Here is a 24,064-nt window from a genome sequence, read left to right as displayed (position 1 = left end):
CGGGGCAGGCGGCAGGCGGGGATCGAACTCATGCGGAAGTGGCTTCAGATTCTCAGTGCTGTGCTTTAACCTGCTGCGCCACCAGGGAGGGCCTCGTAAGAAAATTTTGAAAGTATGTTACATACTGAATTATGTCCCCCCCCCCCAAAAAAAAAGATAAGTTGTAATCCCTTGTATTTGTGAATATGATATTATTTGGAAATAATTATTTGATGTAATTAAGATAAAGTCATTGTGCTGGGTCCTATTCCAGTATGGCTGGTATCCTTATAAAAGAAAGTCTTAGCACAGATACACACAAAGAATGCCATGTGAAGATACAGACCCAGTTGGAAAGACAGCTGAAGGTAGAGGCTATATTGGACCTAAACCATCACTAGCTAAGAAGTGCTTGGGGATACCAGATTATGTAAGATGCAAATAATCAGGATCCTTTTCTAAAGACACTGTAGAGAGTTTGGCCCTGGCAACTGCTTGATTGCAGACTTCAAACCTCTAGAACGCTCATATTTCTGTTATTTTTAGCTATCTGGTTTGATACTGCAAACCTGGGAAATGGTCAAGAAGGGCATACAAATATTGAAGTTTCTTTATGATCTGAAGAGCTTGTTTCTCTTAAGTTATCACATGTTTGCATCAGTTGTCTAGAATCCTTACAGTTGGGTAAACAAGGGGGTCCCAAACTTTGCCATGCAGGAAATCTTTAAATAATACTAATGTCTGACTCCCGCCTCCAGAGATTCTGGTTTAACTAGCATGAGATTTGACATGAACATCAAGACTTTATAACAGTTCCCCCAGACAGTTTAATGCACATCAAATTTTGAAGAACTACTGGCTTAATATAGCTTAGTCAGATATTCTCTTACCTCCCCTACATGTAATTTTGTGTTCATTTATCTTTTATTAACTCTAAGTAATACCCACACGCCCCCAGCCCAGTTGTGCCTTTGCCTATCATGATTTTTTTGTTTGTTATATTTTGTTTTATTCTGTTCTTGTTAGCATAACTATATATATTCATCTTCATATAGTAAATTATTTATAAAGTTGTTCTAAGTGTCTGTATTAAACACCAAATTTTTAAAACTTCTAATTCATGTGCATATCTGTCCTTGAAAGTTAAGTTATATTAGTATATATAAGTTGCAAGTAAATGAAAAGCTTATTTATATTTATGCTGAAGTAGGACTTTATTTTGTGAAGTATGCAAGTTGTATAATCAAATCATTGATGATTTTCCTGCAAAATTGTATTGGATAATGTGAATTGAAGAGCATGAAACACTGTGGAAGGAGGGGCATATGATGGTCTTAAAATTATATAAACATTTGAAATCATCTGGTCCCCACTTTGTAACAATATAAAATATTTCTATCGTTAGATACTGATAGGTGAATTTTTGTTTTCATTATATCAGATAAAGGTGTTATTAGATAAAGACTAAGCCTAGTTTTGCATTTATATCAAATTCAGTATTTTAGTACAGTAATATTACTCATCTCTTGGGACTACTGTGTTACTTTAGGTAGTTGGTATTGTTCATTTGGGGAATTTTGCATTAAGGAAGTATAGTTCTTTGTATTATAAATTACTTTGTGAAAGTGCAAAGTTAAACCATTATTATTTATTAACTTTTCTTTATATCAGATTGTTAAGGTTGTTATTTACCCTTATAGGAAAGACATTTATAGAAAACACTTTTAATTTATTTTTGGTGATAGTAGGCACTAGTTTAGAACCCAAAGCGCAAGTCCTGTATGAGAGGGGCAGTGGGCTCACTTGGTTTAGAGTGCAAAGTCCCAGGTGCATATAAGGGATAGATGGAGTAAGTTGTTAAGGCAGAGAGTTTCATTGTAGAACAGTACTAAGCAGTAGTGTAGTATGGGGATTAATTAGTCTTGGAAAAGGAATGATAGCGATGTGCAAGGAAAGTTGTATTTCTTCAGCTGTTTTCCCAGGCCTAGGTTTCCGTACCTGAATAAAGGATAATGGTTTATATACAATAATTTTTTAAAAAAGGAAATCCTGTCATCTTATGTTTGAATTTCTTTTAATATATCCATAGCAGTAGTTGATATAATTAGTAGCAAAATGAGTGTGAGCTAAATGTCATTCTTAAATATAGATGTGCTTCTCTTTAGCCTGGAAATTGGACTAAAAAATTTCAAGTTTGTTGTTGAGGTATACACCACCCTTTATTTCTCATGTAGCTGGTAGATTGAATATATATGATTGCATTGACTTTTGTAGTGCCAAAGTCCCTGCATTATTTGTGTGTGATTGTGTGTGTGTTTATGGTAAAGGAGGCTGCTCTTACTTACAGTCTTTAATGTATTTTCTTTGGAACATAAAAGATGCAAGACAGAGAGACCAACTTCATGTTTTATCTCATGGGAAATTAACCATATCACAATCCTGTGGAACCTTATCACTTAACACAAGTGACAAAGTGGTTAAGTGTACAGGATAGTACGAATCCTCACAATAAAAAGGAAATGTGTGTGGTGGTAGTGTTTCCTTAAGACAGCCTCCACACCCTTCCTGTAGCTTTATATAGAAGAATTTGATAAGAAATGGGATACAGTCTCGAATTTGACTATGAAAGTCAGTTCTTTACAGTATCATTTTTAGCAATGTTATTATGTACCTAATAAATGTTAAATGCTTAATTTATTTGTAAATTATAGAATTTTGTGTTATAGTAAATTAAACACTTATAAATTTATGAAATTGGATGCGGAAGATACAGTAAATGAGTAACTGTATGGCATCGGGGGACTTGATTTAAGTAGAACTTTGTTAATGGAATTCTGTTTTCTTAGTGTGCAGGCATATATTTGTTGAATGAATGACAAGCAGAATTTCAGCAAAATTATTGCATTAAGTGAATATATGTGTTTCCTTTACTATTCAGAAATAGAGTATTCCTATAATAATTTTCATAAGTAAAATGGTGTAAAGGATACCATTACTTTATGTGGAGAACATTTATGTTATTCTTTGAGTTCAAAAATAACCTGCTACTTCCTACCAAATAAAACATAAAATCTAAAATAATACTGATATATATAGAGCAAAGGCAAGAATGGTATCAAAAGTTCGCAACTTTTTAAAAATAGTTTGCAAGAAGACTGGTAGCGACTCCAGATGCTGGGAGTGCATGCTTTCTTCAACATGGAAATAGCTCTTGTCTTCTCACCTAATACCAGCTTTAGAAATTTGGGAAAATACCTGTTATCTGGAAAGAAGTCCCATTTACAGAGATACTGTCACAGAGAATTGGTAATTTTCACTCCTTGATGTTTTAATTGTATATCATATATTTTATCAAGATTAAAACTTTGTATAAGGATATTTATGACTTTTAAATACTTTTTGCATTTATTACTTACAAATTTAATGAAAACCTAACTTTTTAAATTTTCATTTTTTTAATAATAGTTTATTTTTACATATTTTTGTGCAATATTTTCCATCTCAGTTGCAATCCCCTTGGGCTTCCCATCACCAAATCACCCATGTGCCATCACCATAGTCCAGTGCATTTCCCCCCCTCCACTGTTTTTGATCCCATTCCCCACTCCACCCCCACAAAATGTCTCCGGTATATAGCTGTTCATCATCATTATTTTCTTGCCTGTTCGTTATATTCCTGCTGTGAGAGAAACCATCTGGTATTTTTCCTTTTCTTTCTGGCTTATTTCACTAAGCATGATCTTTTCCAGCTCCATCCATGTTACTGCAAAAGACATGTGTTTCTTTTTTGTTGTTGTTGCTGAGTAATATTCCATTGTGTATATGTACCACATCTTTTTAATCCAATCATCAGTTTTTGGGCATGTGGGCTGTGGAAACCTAATTTTAATCCAACATAAATATAACAAACTAAAAATTTTGGTCCTATTGCAAATTTAACAGTTGTGGCCTAAATGATCTTTCTCAGTAAATGCTTCAATATTACCAAAAAAATAGCACTAATAATGCCAGGGGGCGGGGCAATTTTTATACTAGCACGTCTCAACCATTTTTATGTCAATAGCCTTAGCCTATTGTTCTTAATTTATTAATTACCCCAAAAGATTTCTGTTGTTGTGGGCTATAATGATCTATACTTGTGCATCAGAAATTAGAGCTGTGTTGGCCCTCCGAGGTAGTACAGTGGGTTAAAAGCACAGCACTGCAAAGCTAGCCACAGGAGCTTTAGTACCAGTTGGATCCCAGTCAGGGGAGTGACCCATATGGCAGCAGACTTCTCCTATCTTCCTACTGCTCCCCTCAGCATGTACTTCACCAGCCTACCTGTTCTGCTCCCCACTCTGTTTCTGGGGCATTCTTTCACCACCCCTTGCATCTCTGGCCGGTACCCCAATTCTATATGCATAAACAAATTTTAAAAGAAAATAAATTAGAGCTGTGAATTCTGTATTACAAATGAATTTTAACCTAACAATAAATCCATTTATTACATAAGCACAAATAACTTTTTATGAAAAATAGGCATTTTTCAAGACAATAAAGTTTTCATGAGAAATGGCATTGTTTTTGATGTTGCAAATTTCTAGTAATCTCTGGCTTAGTAGAAGATAGTTGCATTTTCACATCTGTTTTCAGTCACATTGAGGAAAATTGAAATAAATGGAAAAAAATCTGTTCTTACAATGATATAGTTGCAAAATTTTCAAATCAAAACAAAACTTTATTTTTGAAGTAAATTTCCATAATCTGATACTACACTAAATATGTATGAGCGGATAGTTTCAAAGCAAGGTCTATAGTGAATCCGTGAATTAAAATCCATTGGTTTCTCTGAACATTTCCTCATATTTTACCCTTATTGGGAAAATATTTATTCTGTGAGTTATGTTTATTATAGAATGTAAAAAATCAAAATCATTAAATCACCATTGATTTCATTAGAGAATCTTTTGAGTATTGGGGAGCTCTCATACTCCAGTAAGTTTTCTCTGAAAAAGCTTAATTCCTTCCCTACCAATATGATTTGTTTTCTTTAAAGTCACATCCTCAGTTCATTTGCAAGAAAATGCCTGCCAAACTATCAATCTGAAAAATCATAATTTTTCAATTCTTTGGAGTAAAAATTGTGTTCCATGAAAAAAAAGCAGCAAGTAATTCATACAGTTGCACAGTGCTTTGAGACAGCTATTATTTTACTTTGCAACAGAAATACTTGATGTGTACTTAGTGTTTTTTCTACAACATATTTAAAGGTATATGTTTGCTAGGCAAGATTTTAATAAAACAGGACATTTTGCTGCTTCATCAAGGAAATTCTGCAGTAAATAATTTTTTGTAGGGAGTTTTTTGAGTTCATGTTTGTGGAGAATGTAAGAACTAATACAGTAAGGTATCAACCCACTATTGCTATGTAACAGTAAATATCAATAAAAAAGTTAAAATAGTATCTCAGTAATGGTATAAAAATAATTTTGACCTTAAAGACTCTTTACATTTTTGGGGAACCACAAGGACCTACAGACCTCAATTTAAGACCCATTTTCTATGCTCAAATAAAAAGATGATCAAACTTTGTTTTCAATACAACAAAGGTAATAATTTCTTTAGTTTTCAGCAGTTTGAACAACCTTAGCAGTAAAGGATATTTACTGTGAAATGGAAGGAAGTATCTTTTAGTAAGATGCTATTAAAGCCCTGTCTTTGCAGTTACAGTCTATAACTAATTTGTTAGTATATTCACAAAAGATGAACACAGTAGTATGATTATGGAGTGTTACACTTACTCCTTTGTGTACTTGTACTTTCCTACTTTTTTTTTTTAAATAGAAAATCTTGTAGGCCAATACTGTCAAGTTTCTCGCATCCTCCAGTTTTCAATAAAATTTGTAAGTACTTTCTAACTACTGTCAATTTTTACTTCATATTCTTTGACTTTTATCTTCTGCATTACTAATAACTGAGTTATGGGATATGTGTATACATGTACTTATTAGTCTGTTATCTGAATATTCAACTTGATAAGCCATCTTCATTTGATTTGAACAAGCACTTGTTGCCCAGTTGGGATGAATGTTTATCTTTTTTATATACATCTTTTTCATGCTTGGACACTTAACCCCTATTTCTGTTATCTGGACAACCTTATGCACATTTTTACTTTTGACTTCTAGAAAAGAACTGGGAATATAACTAATTCATTAACACTTGTTTTGATTTACCTTGGGCTCAGTAGTCAGTTCTATTTACTTTTATTCCCCCTTCAAGGAACCAAGGAATACCTTTTTATCAGATAAACTGTTTCATAAATACTATTATAGATAGTGTTTACATATAACAGCACAGATTTGTTACAACTTGCCCCCTTTTCTTCTTATTTTGACTGTGCTGTCTCACTTTAAAACCTAGTTTCTCTCCATTGAGACAATTAATATCTTGTTAATGTTTTAACTATGTTCTAGTTTCATAACATGTCAGTTCCAAAGCCAGAATTTTGAGAAAATTTTGTTACCTTTCTGTACTGGTTCCCTTTAGAGCAAACCTGGAGTTTCTCTTGCTGGTGAGAGAGAATTAGCATTTTATTTTTATTAATTTTATTTATCTTGTTTTCATTTCCAAATTTCTCTTTCTTAGGACAATTGTTTACCATAATCTCCTGTGACTAATTTCTGGTCAGTTGAAAAAGTTACCCCAGGAATATAGCTATCATTTGTTTTCTTAGTGTTTTAATTTCTTGTCCTTATTATGTGTCAGTATACTTTGGCTTTATCTCATTCAATAGCTCTATTTGTATTTATTGAGTGCCCCTTTGAATCATGTAGTTTTATATTTTAAGGGGTTCTTAGAAGATGTCTGCATCAGTAACCAACTCAAATCTTTGTTAAAGATGAAGTTCAATTCATATGAAGTAGATTATGAGACAGCTCATTTAGAGACCTTTTGGGTTTAAAAAGAAATGGGTCATCACTGGTGTTGTTTGAATTTAAATCAAAGTTGACTCATAATATATTGAATGCTAATGATCTAGAGGGTTTTGCTCAGGCTTTTAAAATTTCTTAATTGAAATTTAAACTTAGTGCTTTCTGCCAGGAACTCATTGGCAAATGTTTTGTAAAAACCATTCTATATTTTATTGAAACCAGAAGGTACTGTGGACTGCACAAAGAAATAGGTGATGTGTTGGATTTGATACACAGGTTGTAGATCACAGGGAAACTCCTCTCACCTTCTCACTACCCCCTCCCACCTCCCACTACATTTCATAGTTAAAACAAAAAACTGATATTAGATATTTCAGTTACTAATGAATCATTAGTTTGGTATACCATTTGCCTAGATCTTTATATTAGGTCAGTGTTTTATAAATGATAGTGTGTCCTAATGAGCATCACTAGTAGATATTTTAATGTATCTAACTGAGGTGGCCTCATTAGTTGTCCTTTTCTCTAATTCCTGGATATGTCCATCTGAAAGCTCACAGCTTTTTAAATGTTCTAGTACTTGTTTGTAACCCTGTTAAAAATGATTACATGAGCTGGTTTTCTCTTTGACCTGTGTAATCCCTTATTTATTTGAACTGACTCAAATAATTAAAGTTTAGAAGTCAGAAACCCTCTAGTTCCATTCTCTTGTTTTATGGATGAAGAAAACAGAGAGCTAGAAGATTCACATCATTTGTATGCATCATATAGACTATATAAGATCTTATTTCTCTGATATGACCGGAGTGCTCTGGATACAAATGAAAAGGGTAAGGAAAAGAAGGTAGACGTTTATCGATTTTAAGTTATAATTTTAATTTTGTGAAATTAACCAACTATTGAATGTTGGTAACCATTAATCTGGTAACAACAATTAACCGAAAGGAAAAAAAAACAACACAGCACTCTCTGTAACTATCAGAAAGAGCGGGGGGAGAGCCTTTATTTAAAATAAACATATTATTGGGCACCCTTAGGAAAATGACTCAAAGTGCTCACATGCCACATTTGGAAGGTAAAAATCACTGCTAGTTCATGCTACCTCCTCATCACAAGCTATCTTATTAATCTCTCATATTTTCCCCCTCCCAGTTTCTTCATGGGATGAAAAATGATGCAGACTTTTTACTGGGGAACATTACATTTGAATTATTAAATATACCCTTAAGAACACCTTCATAGAACAAATGACACACAAAGCTAGTCATTTACTTCAAAAGAATATTTTCTCCTTTTTTAGTTGTATGAATAAATTACTTAGTGAGATTGGGTTATTTTAAAATAGCGTTTAAGCTTCTCATTTATCATAATGTTAAGAGTGGTAGAATTTTTGTTCTAAGGAAATAGATTGCTCCTTTTTGGGTTTAATATAGACAACTGTGAAGACATATTCTTAAAATGTTTGACAAGTAAACTGTAGTTGATGGCTAATGAATAAAAAGTAAATATGCTTTTGTTTGCCATTAAAGCTTTAAGAAATTAGCTAAGTAATTTTGATTTTGCTGTATAATTTTCTTTATATTTTGATTAGTGTAATATTAAAATAAGCTAAAATAGAAGTTGTTATTTCTCCTTGGCGATTGTTTCTAAATTATAATATTGTACTTTACCACTTATAAAACAACTGTAGAAAATAAATTTTATTTAGTATAATAAAATTTTGTGACACCTCATAAGATGTAGAATTACAAAAGTGAGGATATATACAGTACATATTTTAAGCTATAATACCAAAAATGTCAAAGCTAAATCTTAAAATATATGGTCTTCATTGTATCATATTTTGTACACACAAACTGTTAATATACACCATGGGTGCGATTTTAATTATTTCTAATAAAGTGGGGAAAAGATGAGCATTCCTTTTCCTGAGAGCATTTCATGGGAGTAATGGAAAGGTGCAGAGACATTGGTGGGATGGGGCAGATTATAGCATATATGTATTATATTGATTTATTTTCTCCCAATTTTGGAAGCCCAAGATCAAGGTGCTGACAGGTGTAGTTTCTCCTTGTCTTGCTTTCATTTTGTCATCACTTGGATTTAGTTCTGTGTACCTGTGGGTAGCTCCGCTTCCTCTGATAAGGAACCAGTCATACTGGATTAGGGACTATTCTGATAACCTCATTTTAACTTAATCACCTTCTTAAAAAGGCTTGTCTCCAGATTAATTTACATACTGAGCTCTGAGGTTAGAACTTCAACCTGTAAATTCTAGAGGGACACAGTTCAGCCCATAAGATAGTAGTACTACCATGACTTGGCTAATGGATGCATTGATTTAATTTCTCTACTGAAATTTCTTCAACACACACACACACACACAATTTTTTACTTTTGAAATAGTTGGATACTTTGGCAATTTATTTGGGATTTAGCTGAAAAATTTGACATTTAATCACCCAGTGGAGTTAGCACGGTGACTACTGTTCACTTCATAGAACGTTGAGAACTCAAAACCCAACAGCAAAAAAAATTGATACATTATTCTAAGTGACTTTAGTCCATGTAAAACAGTACAGTGATAGCCTGCACACTGTGGATTCTTGGCAACATAGGTGATGGCTATGAAGTAGCAATTTCTTAGGATCTTTTAGTACTAAGTTTTTTTTGTTTTAATAATCATTTTACTTTATATACTTTATACTGTTTTTTCCTGAAGTTTCTTTAACATGGAAGAAATATCTTAATAACAACATTTCTACATGTAAAAATGTTCTTATATTTTAGTGCTCTTGAAGGGGTATAAGTTAATAATGAAGAGGAAATAAAATCATGTGTACAAGGCTTAGTGCATAGCCAGTGAATGCTCACATGTAAGCTCTGTCTCTGTGTGTCTCACTGTGTGTGTGAGAGTATGTAACTGCATATAGAACATGTAGCATTTACCCATAAGTGAAAATATCCTTCTGCTTCATTTTCCTTAATATTTAAATTTATGGGAAGCACTGTGTATACAGATAGCAACCATGGTAATGTGATATACTTTAGAAATTTTGAGTTAAAAGGAATATTAATCCCTCCAATATTATGCCTGGTATAGAAATCTATAAGCCACTTGCATTTTACATCCTTTACCTACCTAGACCCTTAGCTTATAAAGTTCTGTCTTCTCTTTTTTTCTTATCTGAGTTAGAATTTATGCTTTTCCCAACAACCTATAAAGTTACAAGGTCCTAGTCTGGTCTACTTTGTTTAGCCTTGTCTCTTGTGCCTGTCATATAGTGCCTGGCACATTGGAAGTGCTCAACCAAAGTTTTGATTGGATAAATACAGTAAACAGGTTAGAAAACTTGTAGCTTAGTGTCCTTTTCCCTAATAGGCTTTGTCAATTTCATGGCTGCAGTAGGGTTTATTCTTTATTGATGATTCTTTTACCCTATCCTCCCCCCAACCCCGTGGTACCTTACCAACATTTGTATGAATTAACACTCCAAAATTACAAGAAACTAGAAATTTGACTTTCCTGAATGAGGATGACAGAACCAGATATATCTACTTTCCATGAGGTGTGAATATTATAACTTCTATGAAATGTTTCTGCTGGGATATATTTTATTTTATTTTTACCTCCAGTTCAGAAATATATAAAGTATGGCTATCTGGGCACACCCCATTTCTGTAGGCAGTTCTTTAAAGGGTCTGGTCTGGTAAAAACTGGAAAAGTTTGTCTCTTCCCTCCCCCATTATTTTTATAAATATAACCTATTATTAACTTTCAGTTATTTTCTACTTTTGAAGTTTTTCTTGGATTAGTCCCTCTACTTGTCTACCCTCTTTTGATTGAAACTGACAAATTTCAAATGAGTTAGACATTTTAAACTAAATTACAGTCATAAACTGGTTTAAGTAAAACTTAATGCAGTTGCTCAATATTTGATGTGGTAAGAATGTAATTTGTATGTGTGTGATTTGTTCTCCCTCTTTGTTTCTCTAATATCTCTACCCTTGCCTCAATGATGCATATTGCATCACAGGCTTCACATAATGTCCTTATTGCCTATCCATTCTTCCTCTGGTTGGATGATGTTTTCTTTCATAGGAACCAACATGATTGCTGGTATTTCACTCTCTAATAGTGGTTGATAGGACAGAGAAAGGAGTAAGGTGTATAATGTGGGTTGGAGTGGTCCCACCCAGTAGGCTATACCATTTAGATTTGTTGCATTGGACTCTGTGATGTTCATACAAGCACAAAATTGCCTTAAGGACTCTTATCTCAGAAGATGTCTCATCCAATGACAGTAATATGCTGGTTGGATAAGTATATTCTTTTGAACCAAGAGGTCCAGAGAATTAAACAAGAGGGTGGAAAATGGAATAATGCTCCCGATGGAAGGCAGCAGTAGTGACGTCTTTTGTTAGACTGGGAGTGAATGCTCTAAGAAACAAGCCAGTTTTCTGCATCTTGTTAATTACAATCTGTTTCTGAGTCGATTTCCAGAGCAACCCAAGTCATTCATTCTTTTAATTGGAGTCCCAACATCATATCATTGCTAATATATCAATTAGATTGGGCCCCTGTCACTCATTAATGTTTATTTAGAAAGATCACACAAAATATCCAAGATTGCATTGTTTGGCAATAATTAACCTATATAAAAACAATAGTTATGTTAGTGTCAAATCCCTATTAGCAGCTTTATATATATATATACATATATATATATATATATATACACATATATATATATATAAATCTTTTCAAAAGCTGTGGCAGATATTTAGAGATACATTTAAAGAAACATTTCCTATTTTGTTACAATGTTAATCTTTTAAATCGTTGCTATGTTATGGACAAAATGTTTTGTTGATTTTTTGTTTTTAATGAAGTTAAACCTTTTCCTAATATTTGAGCTGCAGGGGTCATGATTCATTTTTTTTTTTTTTAAGTATTCCCAATTTGTTGGTATTCACTAAGAAACAAAAGAGCCGTTTAATAACTAACTTTAATCCAGTTATTGTAAGGAATTTTCCTGGTACTGAGAAATTTTGATGAATGCATCCATAGCTAAACCCCTCCAAAAGAGGAAGAAAAATAACTTTTTAAGTGTATTTTATGTCTTAAAACAATGAAAAAATTAGAGTCATCTAAGTTTTGAATACAACAAAAAATGTATCTGTTATGAGATAATGTGCCATCATTATACATTTTTGGATGGGATTTTTTAAGCAAAGTAATTTCAGTTATGCATTTGACTTTGGATTTTGTAGAGGGGTTCCAGAGCTCTTACTAGATTGAAGAAAATCTGTTTCTGTCTATAACTTTCACTGTGTTCTTCCCTCTCCTCCTTAGTCATTTACATTTAAAGTAGTGTGATACTCAAGTTCATAGTTGGACTTATAGCATGCTCATACAGTTGGACCCGTAGCATGCTCCAGGAATGAGATCATTAAAGAATGTTACCTGTTTTGTTTGAGGCCAAATTAAAAATAGTGCTAATATATAGTGTTTGGAGCCAAATTAACAATAGTGCTAATTTATATTGTAGAGACTGTTTGAGGCCAAATTAAAAATAGTGCTAACATATGTTGTAGGAACTGCAGGGATTATTAAATATTTTGAAATTATTGTCCAGTGTGTATATGCCAAACTCAGTTTTGTGATGTTGAAAATGACATACATATTCAGTTAAATGAATTGTCACTGAGTTGCTTCCACAATCCTGTTCTTTTTAATATTTGCTTAATTATTTTCTATAGTCTTGAAGTGAGTTACTTCTTATTGAACATTTGAAATATTAAATGCACTTTTAAATGTAAATACTTGACTAAATATTAAGACACAATTTATATTTATTTTGGGCTACTTTAATATAGCTGAATTAATATTGCCTGTAGTTGATGGGAGTTTCAAAAAAAAGTTTTTTGAGTTTACAATCTGTTCTGAGCAGATAAGAAAAGGACAGTATCATTAACTTTTTTTTAGAACTTATTTTATAATACATAAGTCTGATCTCAGAGTATGCATATAAATCCTTTGTGATTGTGTGTGTGTGTGTTAGTTTATTTTTAATACCTTGTTCACTGTAGTACTTCAGTACTTGAAAGCAGGCCTCATTTTACACATAGTAAACCACCTGGCCTGAAGCCTGGGTGGTATAGATTGGATGAGTGTCTCATTGCTGTTTTGTGATCTTAAAGATAATTGTTCTGAGTGATTGGGGGTTGGTGGGAACTTTGAGGAGGGGTGAGATGGAGGATTTAACTGGCAAGGTTTCTGAAAACAGGTGATACCTAGATTTTGAGTATCTGATCTTTCCTTGACATTAGAGAGATACCACTTTGATTGACTCTTTAAATAGGCAAACCAACCAAAGGTACCAGTCTGTAACACTATAGGAACCCCTAGTGAAATAGTGTTTCCTCTCTTTTTGCTCTTTGACAACAGGGCTGCTCGCTGTGTGGCTTTTCCATGCTCCTATTCTTTTTAGGTATCTTTGGTGTTAGAATTAAATAGATTAATTTCATGCCAATCATTTCCCAGAATTAAGTGTCTTTGATCATGGATAAACTCAGGTCTTTCAGAGTCTGTGAAGTTTATTACATCTGTGACTGAAGCCTCTAGTGTAGGATTGCATTACATTTTTTTAAAATATATGCTTACAGAATGGGGGTACAGGCCACACGTGTGGTGGGTGAGAGGATTCACCAGAGACTAAGTGGAGAGCAAAACAGACAGATCTACTGAAATAACACTGTGAGGGGAACAGAGGGCGGGTCAGGAGAGCCTCACCATGTGTGTCAGCTCCCTGGTGGGGTGTTGAACTTGTGCTGCAATGGCTTTGGAGCGCTTCATAACACGGTGCTTTAACCCCGCTGCACCACCAGGGAAGAACCCAGGATTGCATTAAATTTACTTTTCTATGTTTCTGTTCTCTGGAACACTGAATTCTGCAGGATTTGGTACATCCTACTTTATTTTCTCTAATCTTAGCTCTCAACGTAGTACTTTACCCATCTTGGAAGTACATTTGGTAGAAGGGAAAACAGTAAGTTTCTTTCCAACAATGTAAAGGCTAGCTGAAGTAGGATTGGCACTGGGATAATAATTAGAAAATTTGATCAATTTATACTTTTCCCTTAAAAATTAATTTTTTAATTGCATGACTGATAATAGCACTATGAATAGGTAAGACTTTTTTTGTTCCTACTCTGGTATTTTTTGCTGTAACTTAAAAAATGTAGTAGCAATATGTAGTCATTGCAGGAATTTTTATAAACAATAATTTATATCATTTTGGTTTTGTCTTTTTCTTTACCCTAAAATACATAAAGTGATGCTGAAGCTTTACTGATAACTGCTTTAACTTAGATATGTTGGTTGGGACCTTTGCATATTGCACAGAAATTGGTGAAAACCTTTGTGTCTTAGGTGCTTTAATACCAGAGGTCATCATTTGAGAGATGGGTTAAATTATATATTAGAGGAAATGAATACTAGTTCTGTTTTCTTTGTTACTCTAGTCGCTTGGATTCCATCTAGCTTGTCTCATTTTGGGAAGTCCTGTTGTCAAATAATGACTAGTAGTTACTCATGCTTGATCAAATTATGACTTTCTTTTAATATTATAATTGATAGAATTAGTTTTTTAATTCTTCAGTTCAACAGACTTTCAAATTTGACTGTTGAGTACTTGTATATTACTGTGGTCAGGAATAATTGAGCAAGATAACCTCCAAAGTTGGCATACCCTAGTTTATATCTAGACAGGCTGTCTTGAATGAAATATCATTAAGTGTATATCATATATTTAGATTATTAATTATACTAAGAGTTAATTTCTTGGGTTGGTACTTTTTATTTTATGTGAAGATCGTTGTTACTCATCATTCTTGCAGAGTTACTGAAAGAAACCTTTGATTTTTTTTTTTTCCATTTTCCTCAACTCTGTGTTCAGTCATGCATTATTTTACTTCCTGAATGTTTTGGAATCTTAGTACTTCTATCCTCCAGTGCCACAGCCCAGATTATTTCCTCCTCCTATAATTGCTGCAACATCCTGATAACTTGTTTCCTTTATTCCAGTCAAGTTTCCTTCTAGGCTAGTCTTCAAATGAGATACAGAATGATGTTTTTTGAATGTAAATTTGGTTATTTCCTATACCCTGCTCTAAACCTTTCAGTGTATTTGTTTCTTTTAAGTGATGTTTTAAAGGTACCCTCAGAATAAATGTTTTTTGCCTATATTTCAAGCCTTACTTCTTGATTTTTCTCACTCAACCCTTCCAGTAACTTAACTGCTCACTGACTTAGTTCTGCTTCTCTCCTTTGTTCCCCCAAAATTCATGTGGCCTTCTGCCTACCTTTCAGGTCCAGATACCAGCGAAACTTTCTCTAATATGTATTCTTAGACTACTGAATTTAGCTAGGGTTTCCTTTGTGTGTGTGATCATTGAGAAAATGTTACTACCTCATTTGTCTTCTTTTTGAGATAGAAGCTTGATGATAAATACCTAATCAAATCTTTCTTCCAACTTAGAGCAGTAGAGTTCTTGTCACTTAGCTTACTCAAGAGCTGCTTGTTAATTTGTCATTTTTAAATATTAAGTTAACTGCATCATAAGGAGTCCCATTGATGTGGCAGGATGATCATCTTAAACCTGTTATTGCTACATACCTCTTTGTGCTGAATAGATCAGTTTGCACATTCTTAAATAGGGACCAGCATATTAGTCTTTGGGTCAAATCCTGCCCACTAATCTTTTATACAATTCACAGCTAAGAACAAATTTTTATTATTATTATTTTTAAGTGCATCAAAAGAAGAATTTTATGACACAACTATATTGTAAAATTCAGATTTCATTGTCTATAAATATTATAAAGTTTTATTGGAACACGGTCATACTCATTTGTTTACATACTTTGCTGTTATTTTGCTTCAAGTACAGAGTTAAATTGACAGGTGATAATTGGCAAAGCCTAAAATACTTACTGCTTGACTCTATAGAAGTGCACTGACTTCTTCATTTCATTTCTGTAATGTAAGAATGTATAAATACTTATTTGATATATTTGTTGCATTTGTTTTTACTGTCCCCAACCCCCCCCCCACCCTTTTCAAGGTGTAAGTATGTCCAGTAAGAGATTATCATTTGAGTTTTGAAAATTGAACACTGCAGACTAGATATTGAGAAGATACAAATCCTGTTGTATTATACAGATAAAACTAATGTAGTTGTATACTAAGGACCCGGTCTAAAATTAGTCATTTCCTAGATAAATAATATCCTAATTCTTCAAGTGTATTATTACGCTACAATAAAGAGAAAAAAAGGGAAAGATTTATTGTGCTATTTTATATAATGACTAAAATATGATGCTAAAGTCCGTCTATAAATTTCACCAAAATGTTATTTTGCAGAAAAATATCCCCAGCCTTATTTTGGTTGTATATTTTATTACTAACAGTTGGGAAGTTATTTTATTTGTTAGGGATTTTTATTAGGCAATAAAGAATCTTCATTTTACATCAGTTAATACAATCAAATGGTTTTTACTACATTGTTTACATTTTGTATTAAAATATTTTATTGAGAAAATACTTAATTAACTTTGTTTTATTTTTAGGGTTATATCCTGTGTTGTGACCTCATGGTTTAAGTGGGAATAAAGATGAGTATAAGCAGTGATGAGGTCAACTTCTTGGTATATAGATACTTGCAAGAGTCAGGTGAGTACTTTTATAAAGTAAATAGGCCTCAAATTATTATAATATTCTCAAAATAACCTTTTTTTGCACTTGAAATTTGTACCAGTCCAAACTGTTGAACTTTGTATGTTTCCTTAATGTCTGGACTGCCATTTTCAAGCTATGTGTTTCTGCATGGTTTAACTCTCTGACTCTTTCAAATATGTTGGAATCATCTCAGGGAAATATTTGCAACAAATGGTATTGGCTTCCACTGTTAAAAGATAATTTTCATAATTTTTTTATGAAGTGAGATTATTGCACATGACTAGTAGGAACATATAAAATCCTCAGATGCTGTCAGTTTGATCATGTATATGCTAATCTTCAACTACATGTTTACTGGTTTTGATTGCAGTTAACATTTCAGTAGCTAAATCAACATTATTTTAAGAATGCATTTATAAGTATTATCTCAATTGACTTAAGTATATCTTTGACTTCAGTTTTGATTGCAGTATTTATTATGGGGTGATTATTAAATGTAAACAAGTGAAATTCTTTTATAATAAATAAAACATTGTTCATTCAGGTTTTCTAAACAGATTAAGAGATATAGGTATACAGCTGAAGGGAAATGACAAGAGAAAATGTGAGATACATTAAGAAAAAAATGTTAAAAGTAGAAGGAAAATGTGTTGAGTGGAGCAAATGATGGTAGGAAAGGCTTGACTGGGACAGTTAATGCAAATTAACATGAAGTAGAATAATTAAAAAATAACATGCTGTAGAGGTTGAATTGTAGAAATTATACCTTAAAGTTACTGGACTATTTTAACAATAAGGAGAGGTACAATATAAACAGGATAACTTTGGTAGTTATTTGTGAAAGTGGATAGAAGAAATATAGCAGGATATTGAACTCTCCGTTTTGGTTTTGAAATTCCCATTGATCTTCTAATAGATTTTAGTATTGACCACAGAAAATATAACCATGACTTTATTAAATGTTAGATCTCACTGCTTTCCAAAATGTTTCCAGTTGGTGGTTCATTCAGGTGTGTTTTCTATTCCCAAACATCGTAATTGCTTCTCTCTGACCTGGGGAACAACTAAAAAGATGGCAATGGCAAATAAGGACAGGGAAGGAAAAAAAAACAAATTAAAATATCCAACCAATACAAAATTACTTGCTATAAAGCTTTAAAAGTAATATATCTTGGTTTTTGTTTATTTTAAAACTTTGATATTGGAAACATATCCCAAAGAGGACTTACTTAGAATATTTCCAATAAAATAAAATTGCTACTAAGGTGAAAAGACTGGTCATCAATTTGTTTTATAACATGTATACACAGGATTAGTAGATATTGTGCTGTTGTAGTTTTGGCCAAAATTTTTGTAAAGATATTGCTGGGTCAAAGCAAACTCTATTTTATGCATTTGAATCTGAGCACCACTTAAGCAAGAACTTAGAGGCTTTGGACACTAAACCAAAATATTTGTGGAGTGTGTGCGTGTGTGTGTGAGAGAGACAAAATAGATTGTAATGACTTGAAAGTCTATTGTAAAGGCAACTCCTGGGTTGGAAAAATCATGACATAACCTTTTCTATATCTCCTCCACCCCCCAGCAAAAATGTGTCATAACTTTTCCAACAACCCAATATTTAGATTGTACCATGTGGAATTACTGGTTTTGGAGATCAGGAACATTTGACTAACTCAGCAGTATCCTTTAATTCTGCCTGTGCTGAGGTGAAATAGTACATAGTGAAGTTAGAGATGGTAACACTCAAGTTTTGTTTCTAAACACAAGTCCACAAATTATGTTTTCATGTGAGTAAAAGGGGCAATAAAGTAATACTCTAGGCTAATTTTTGAAAGGTTATCCAGTGATTAAATATTATCAAAAGTCTTCTTAAAATTACTTATGTTCTAAAGAAAAGCCTTCAATATTCTTTTAAGTTGAAATGAAAATAAAGCAAAAATTCCATTTTTTAAAAAAGCTTTGCAGATTTGTCATCTTAATTTTGTTATTTATTCTTAGTTGTGCTTTTTTAGTACTTAGAAAACTTGATACTTTACAGTGTGTAATGTTATAAAACATTGTAACCCACATCCCTTAAAATAGGAATGCCAGCTCCTGTGTAAAGGTAATAACTTCCTATTTATGGTATGATTTGTAGGAAAATATGAAGCTTTACTAATGACATTTTGATTTATGACAATTGTTCTAGGAGTGCAACTTTTGCCATAACTTTTAGAGCTGTGTATAGCAGTGTTCTATAGTTAGACCCTGTAACCACTAGTGTCATGATCACTTAGTGTTGAGTAGGACCCAGGAGTCTACATTTTTTTAAATGCCTCAGGTGATTCTTAGGCATAATAACATTTGAAAACCACTAGTCTCTATTAGTTGTAGGACAATTAGAAGTGGACAAGAAAGTTGACAGCAGTTAGTAACATACAATATCTGGGAAGAAAATAATGTTTAGTTAACTTTCTGAAATAAAGTAGAAAACATGGTATGTACATGACATCTTTACTTACTGAGATTTAAAGTATGAGAATATCTGTTAAGGAGGGTATAGCCACAAATGTTCTATTTGTACTTATTTGCAAGATTGCACAAGAATGAATGAGGCATGTTTATGTCATAAGGGATACCATGGGAAATGGTAATTTGAAATTAGTTCTGGAAATAGGAGATGGAAAAGAGTTTAAGAAATGTGTAGTTTTGTCAGCTCTGGACAGGTTTCATAGAGAGCTCAGAGTCTAACCCATCTCATCACTTGCCATTTATTCCAAAGACACTTTTCTTGGTTCCAACCTTCAGTTATACATAAAAATGACTATCTTTGCAACTGATTTTCTTCCTGTCAGTCTGTTTTTTTTTTTTTTTTTGTTTGTTTGTTTGTTTTTTACCACATAGTTCAGTAATTCCTTCTTTGGGCTGTTTTGGTGACTCGGCATATTTCTCTTCTTACAAGAGAAATTTAATGAGAATTAGTTGTTAAATATCTTACAAAATACCATGTAACTTACTTTAAGCCACACATCCTCCTCTTCAAAGATTTGAAGCAGTACAGAAGAGAATATAATCTTAACATTACTACTTTACCTTTCAGAGAATACTGAATTTGATTTTGAGATAGGAATAAAAGAAATAATGGCAAACAAGGGGTCTTAGCAAAGACATCAAGTACTGATTTGCACAGTTACTTAACTCATTTCCTAAAAGCTCAGTTAGGGAAAACAAAACATAATTATCAAAGTTTTGTTCTTTGATAAATATGTAATTTAGGAATAGTGTTTTTCTATAAGAGCTTAAAATAATTGTTTTCTACAAGTAGAGTTTAATGTTGACTGGACTGTAGTACTCATACCGAAAGGAAATAAACTCATACTGTTTTAATCATAAATACTTTTTACCATATGGCTATGGCAATTATCCTGTTTTTGACTATCAGCACTAGAAGATATTATCTGTTAACAGTTCCTTTCCTGCTCCCGCATTACATAACTTCAGAGCTTCAGTGTCTTCTTGAAAAGGATGACAGTATAATACTCACCTGTGAATGTTTTATAAATTCCCAAGCCGTCCATTCCTACTCGTTAAAAGCTAAAAGAATACTTATTATAGCATATTTTTAACTATTCTAACTTTCAGTTTTGTAGATTTTATCTTTAGACAGCTCACTCCTAAGCCTATTGCCTTGGTTATCATCATTCTGAACTTTATGACCAAGACTTCTATATTCAACAAATATGTCCTAGGGGATAAATTTGTTATTGTCATCTCATTTGAAATGACTTGAAAGTTGAGTTTATGTGACATACAGTACTGTAAAGTAATGATTGACTTCAGTATTTTCTCTTTGAGTAGTGTTGCCCCCAAGGCATTAATAATTTGATTGCCTTATCTAACATTTGATAACCTACATATCTAACATATGTAGCAATCATATATAGAATTGCCCTACAATTCTGACCTGTGTTGTATGTAACAGAATCTGATGTTAATTTAGAATAGCTAAACTGGTTTGTCCTTTTAAACACCCCCCTTTCCATTTTGGACCACTTTCATTTTCATAGCTATTTCAGTTTTAGTTTATTTTTTGCAGAGAAATTTTGGGAGGAACTTTGTGAAATCAGTTTTTATTGTTGCCTTATATAAGATTTTGCTTAAATTGTGTATCTTCTCTAGGAAAGATTCTTGATTCTGTGTTTAACTGTCATGTATTACATGTTTTAAGAACGCAGGAACATTTCTATTTATTATTCATCTATCAATGCTTAAATGTTGAATGCTGTTAAACATCCAACATGTACTTCCATCTTACAGTTGAACACTAATGTGAAATCTGCTAAGCATGATTATTATTATTTTAATAGTGCTTAATAGTGTTGAGTGTGATTTTGAACACTATTTCAATCCTCATTTTTTTAAACTGAGGTTTATCTTATCAGATAGTCCCCATTTATGAGAAAGTGATGACTTATGTGAGCTCAGAACATTTGGTTCATGAACAATAATCTTGTTTTTCCTTTATACCTCTCTTCATTGTTCTGCAAACTTTTCAAAGGGTAGCATGCCTCTTTGGATATAAGTCTTATCCCACCCCAGTTTTTTGAGATGGTACTTACTTCAAATGTGAGATCACCAATCATATGTGCCACACACGTACACATGTGCATAATGTTTAGAAACCTAAACTTAGTCCTTATTGTCACAAACTGACCTGTTTATGATAACACTAAACTTACGACCTGTCACACCAAATAACCCAATTATTCCTTTTTTATCTTTCCATTTAATGCATTTGTATTAACCCCTGCAATGGCTAATAGCATGTCAGCAGTCTGACAGATAAATATTGTTTTTCTGGATTCCAATAAAGGTAACTTTCTATACTCCCTGCTGGCGTTATTTGTAAACAGATTAACAATAGATTGTAGTAGAATGTGGTTAAATTGGCTATCATAATGTACCTCTGTGAAGAACTGCAATGAGAAGAGCTCAGGATCTTCATTTTTTTAATTTATATCATTAATTGGTCAGGTGCAAAAAAAAGGTATATGTAGTTTTGCTTTATGATCAAATAAATGATGCATTAATATTGGTTTCACACATGTACTTGATTGATGTGTGACTAATTAGCCATAAACAATTTTCAGATATGCTGTGTATTACTATATTTGGATATTTCCATATCCATTTTTCTCTTCTTTTGTAAGCTGAATGAACTGATTTTTGGCTGATATAATAAATTCCTATTATACATTCTTGCTGACGTACTTGTTAACAAACAATAGTCCTTTAAGAGTTGTAAAACAGAGAACTTGTTCAGTCCTAATAGTAATCTTTTTGTTTTTTTTAGGAGTAGCCATTGTAGCAAGGGCATAAAGAAACATAAATTGCTGATAGCGTTATAATTTGCAGTTTTTTAGGAAAGCAATTTGGCAATCACAAAAACTTACTTTACAATGCTCATGTCCCCTTCAACTTTTGAGGAAATCTTTCCTAGGGAGAAAAAAGTATATACACGGCAACAGTCTATTTACACATAGATACTTGAAGTAAGATTCTATTAAAATGATGAAGCTAGGGAAACATTTCAGCTATGGGATGAATCGTGTACTAACTGAGTGTATTTACTGACTGTATATTATGTTTTTAAATTATTACAGAAACTGTAGTTTAAATAAAATGTTCAGTTATATATTTCATATATTTTTAAAGTTAAAAATTGATTACAAAATTATATGTTTATGTAGTCAATGTGTTATATATTCTTGTGACCCCTTGCAGCACTCTCTCCTTACTTTTAAACCTTTTTCTAAAATATTTTAAGTGTCTAAATTTAGCTATTCCAAAAGATAGCATTTTCTCAAACAGGCAATATGTTAAAAATGGTGGTGTTTTGATCTGTGTCTTACATGGAAGAGGCACACATTTCATGAGGACCCAAGCCTGTGCAACCTACCCCTGCCCCCAACTGCTTGTCTTGTCATTGAATCCTCTCTCCTGAACTAGTTTTCAGCCTTTTTCTTCTTTAGAATGTTTTACCTTCCAAATCTTACCCTAATAAATATGTAGAATAATTGAGCACAGAATTATGATTTACATAAAATTTGTTCTTACTCCTGGGAGTGAGACCAGACTTTGACATTTCACAACTTAGTTCTTTTCTCTTATGATATAAATTAAAAGTACTGTCCCGGAAAGAGTATTTCGTGTGTGTGTGTGTGTGTGTGTGTGTGTGTGCACATACAGTTAAGTGAAACTCTTCTCTGATACTTCAAATTACTTTTGTTTTTCAAAGGAGATTTAAATCACATGTTTCTTTTCCCTGCATTCATAGATTTTTCTGATGCACCAAATGATACTTTATAGTAGAATTGCATTCTGATTTAGTAAATATCTGTTAAGCACGTGTAAATTAGGTACTGTTTTAATTTTCCAGAATCAAGAGAGAAAAGTTTTGCTAGAGAGAAAAGTTTTTTTCAGGCCACTTGGTTAGCTATACACAAATGCAAAACTATACAGGCACATGCTCATACATAGGTGATAACCATTCATTATGGTAAATGCCATACACACACAAATTATAGGATTAACATGGGTAAGACATTAGTCCTGGGGCAGTGAAAAGGAGAAAAGAACATAGAAACATATAAAACCCCAAAACATAGGTAGCACAACATGGTGTTAAATATAATTGGCAGTCATTTAAGAATGCAATGGGAAGAATAGTGGTGATATGGAATCAGAGAGATGAACTTGGAGAGATAGGTACGATAATACTGCAAAAGTAACCATTAATAGAGGAGTTGGGATTTCATTAAGAAAAGAATCATTGACAGTCTCCAAGTAAAAAGAGTTATGAACAGTTTTTAGTTTCTTAAGTGGTATCCTACTGTGGTGTGACAAATATACTGATCTGCGGGTGAGAGGTAACTTATGGTAATAATAGTCCAGAAAAGTACTCATGGGAATGAAACTTCAGGTTCTGGTAAAAAAGGAAAGCTTATGACAGATACCAGATTGATAGGATTTGGCAAATGGTAGAATGCCAGGGGCTGAAGTGGATGTCATTGTCACTTTTAGGTGTAACAAAATCAAGGTTAGAAATTTTGAAGGAGAAAGAAATTTTAGGAAGAGGGAGAAGAAAATGTTGAAAATACTGAGTTTAAGCTGACATATAAAACTGTCTAAACAAAGAAAAAAATATAGTTGAATTCAACATTTATGCACAGTACTTAAGTGTGGACCTCATTTAAGGTAAACGTGAAGTGTCAGGGTTATTTTGTTATTTGAGAACATTCCAAGTGCAGTTGCAAATACATTGAGATGGATGTAAGCATCTGTGATCACTTCTCCCCTGTTATGACAGAACAAATTCCAGGATAATGCAACATTCCAACTAAAAATTGGTATTACTCCACCTGCAAATCTTAAAATATTCTT

At 32.8% G+C, this 24,064-nt stretch overlaps 1 protein-coding gene across 4 annotated transcripts in view; it reads left to right on the top strand.

Annotated features, from left to right (window-relative positions):
- The window catches only part of TBL1XR1 (transducin (beta)-like 1 X-linked receptor 1), a 168,983-nt gene that overhangs the window by 106,529 nt on the left and 38,390 nt on the right, over positions 1 to 24,064 (top strand). For 3 of the 4 annotated variants that reach the window (XM_004674979.2, XM_012733176.1, XM_012733179.1), the window contains exon 3: positions 16,531 to 16,633. The exons of the other annotated variant lie outside the window; for it this stretch is intronic. In XM_004674979.2, the coding sequence (XP_004675036.1) occupies positions 16,576 to 16,633 (58 nt within the window). In that variant the 5' untranslated portion in view covers positions 16,531 to 16,575. The remainder of the gene's footprint in view (positions 1 to 16,530; positions 16,634 to 24,064) is intronic. 4 annotated transcript variants of the gene reach the window in all.

This window comes from Condylura cristata, unplaced genomic scaffold (assembly GCF_000260355.1).
Source record: "Condylura cristata isolate star-nosed mole 26May11 unplaced genomic scaffold, ConCri1.0 scaffold00003, whole genome shotgun sequence".
NCBI classification, from domain to species: Eukaryota; Metazoa; Chordata; class Mammalia; order Eulipotyphla; family Talpidae; genus Condylura; species Condylura cristata.
Note: the sequence above shows the minus strand (reverse complement) of the source record. Positions and strands in the feature narration are given on the sequence as shown.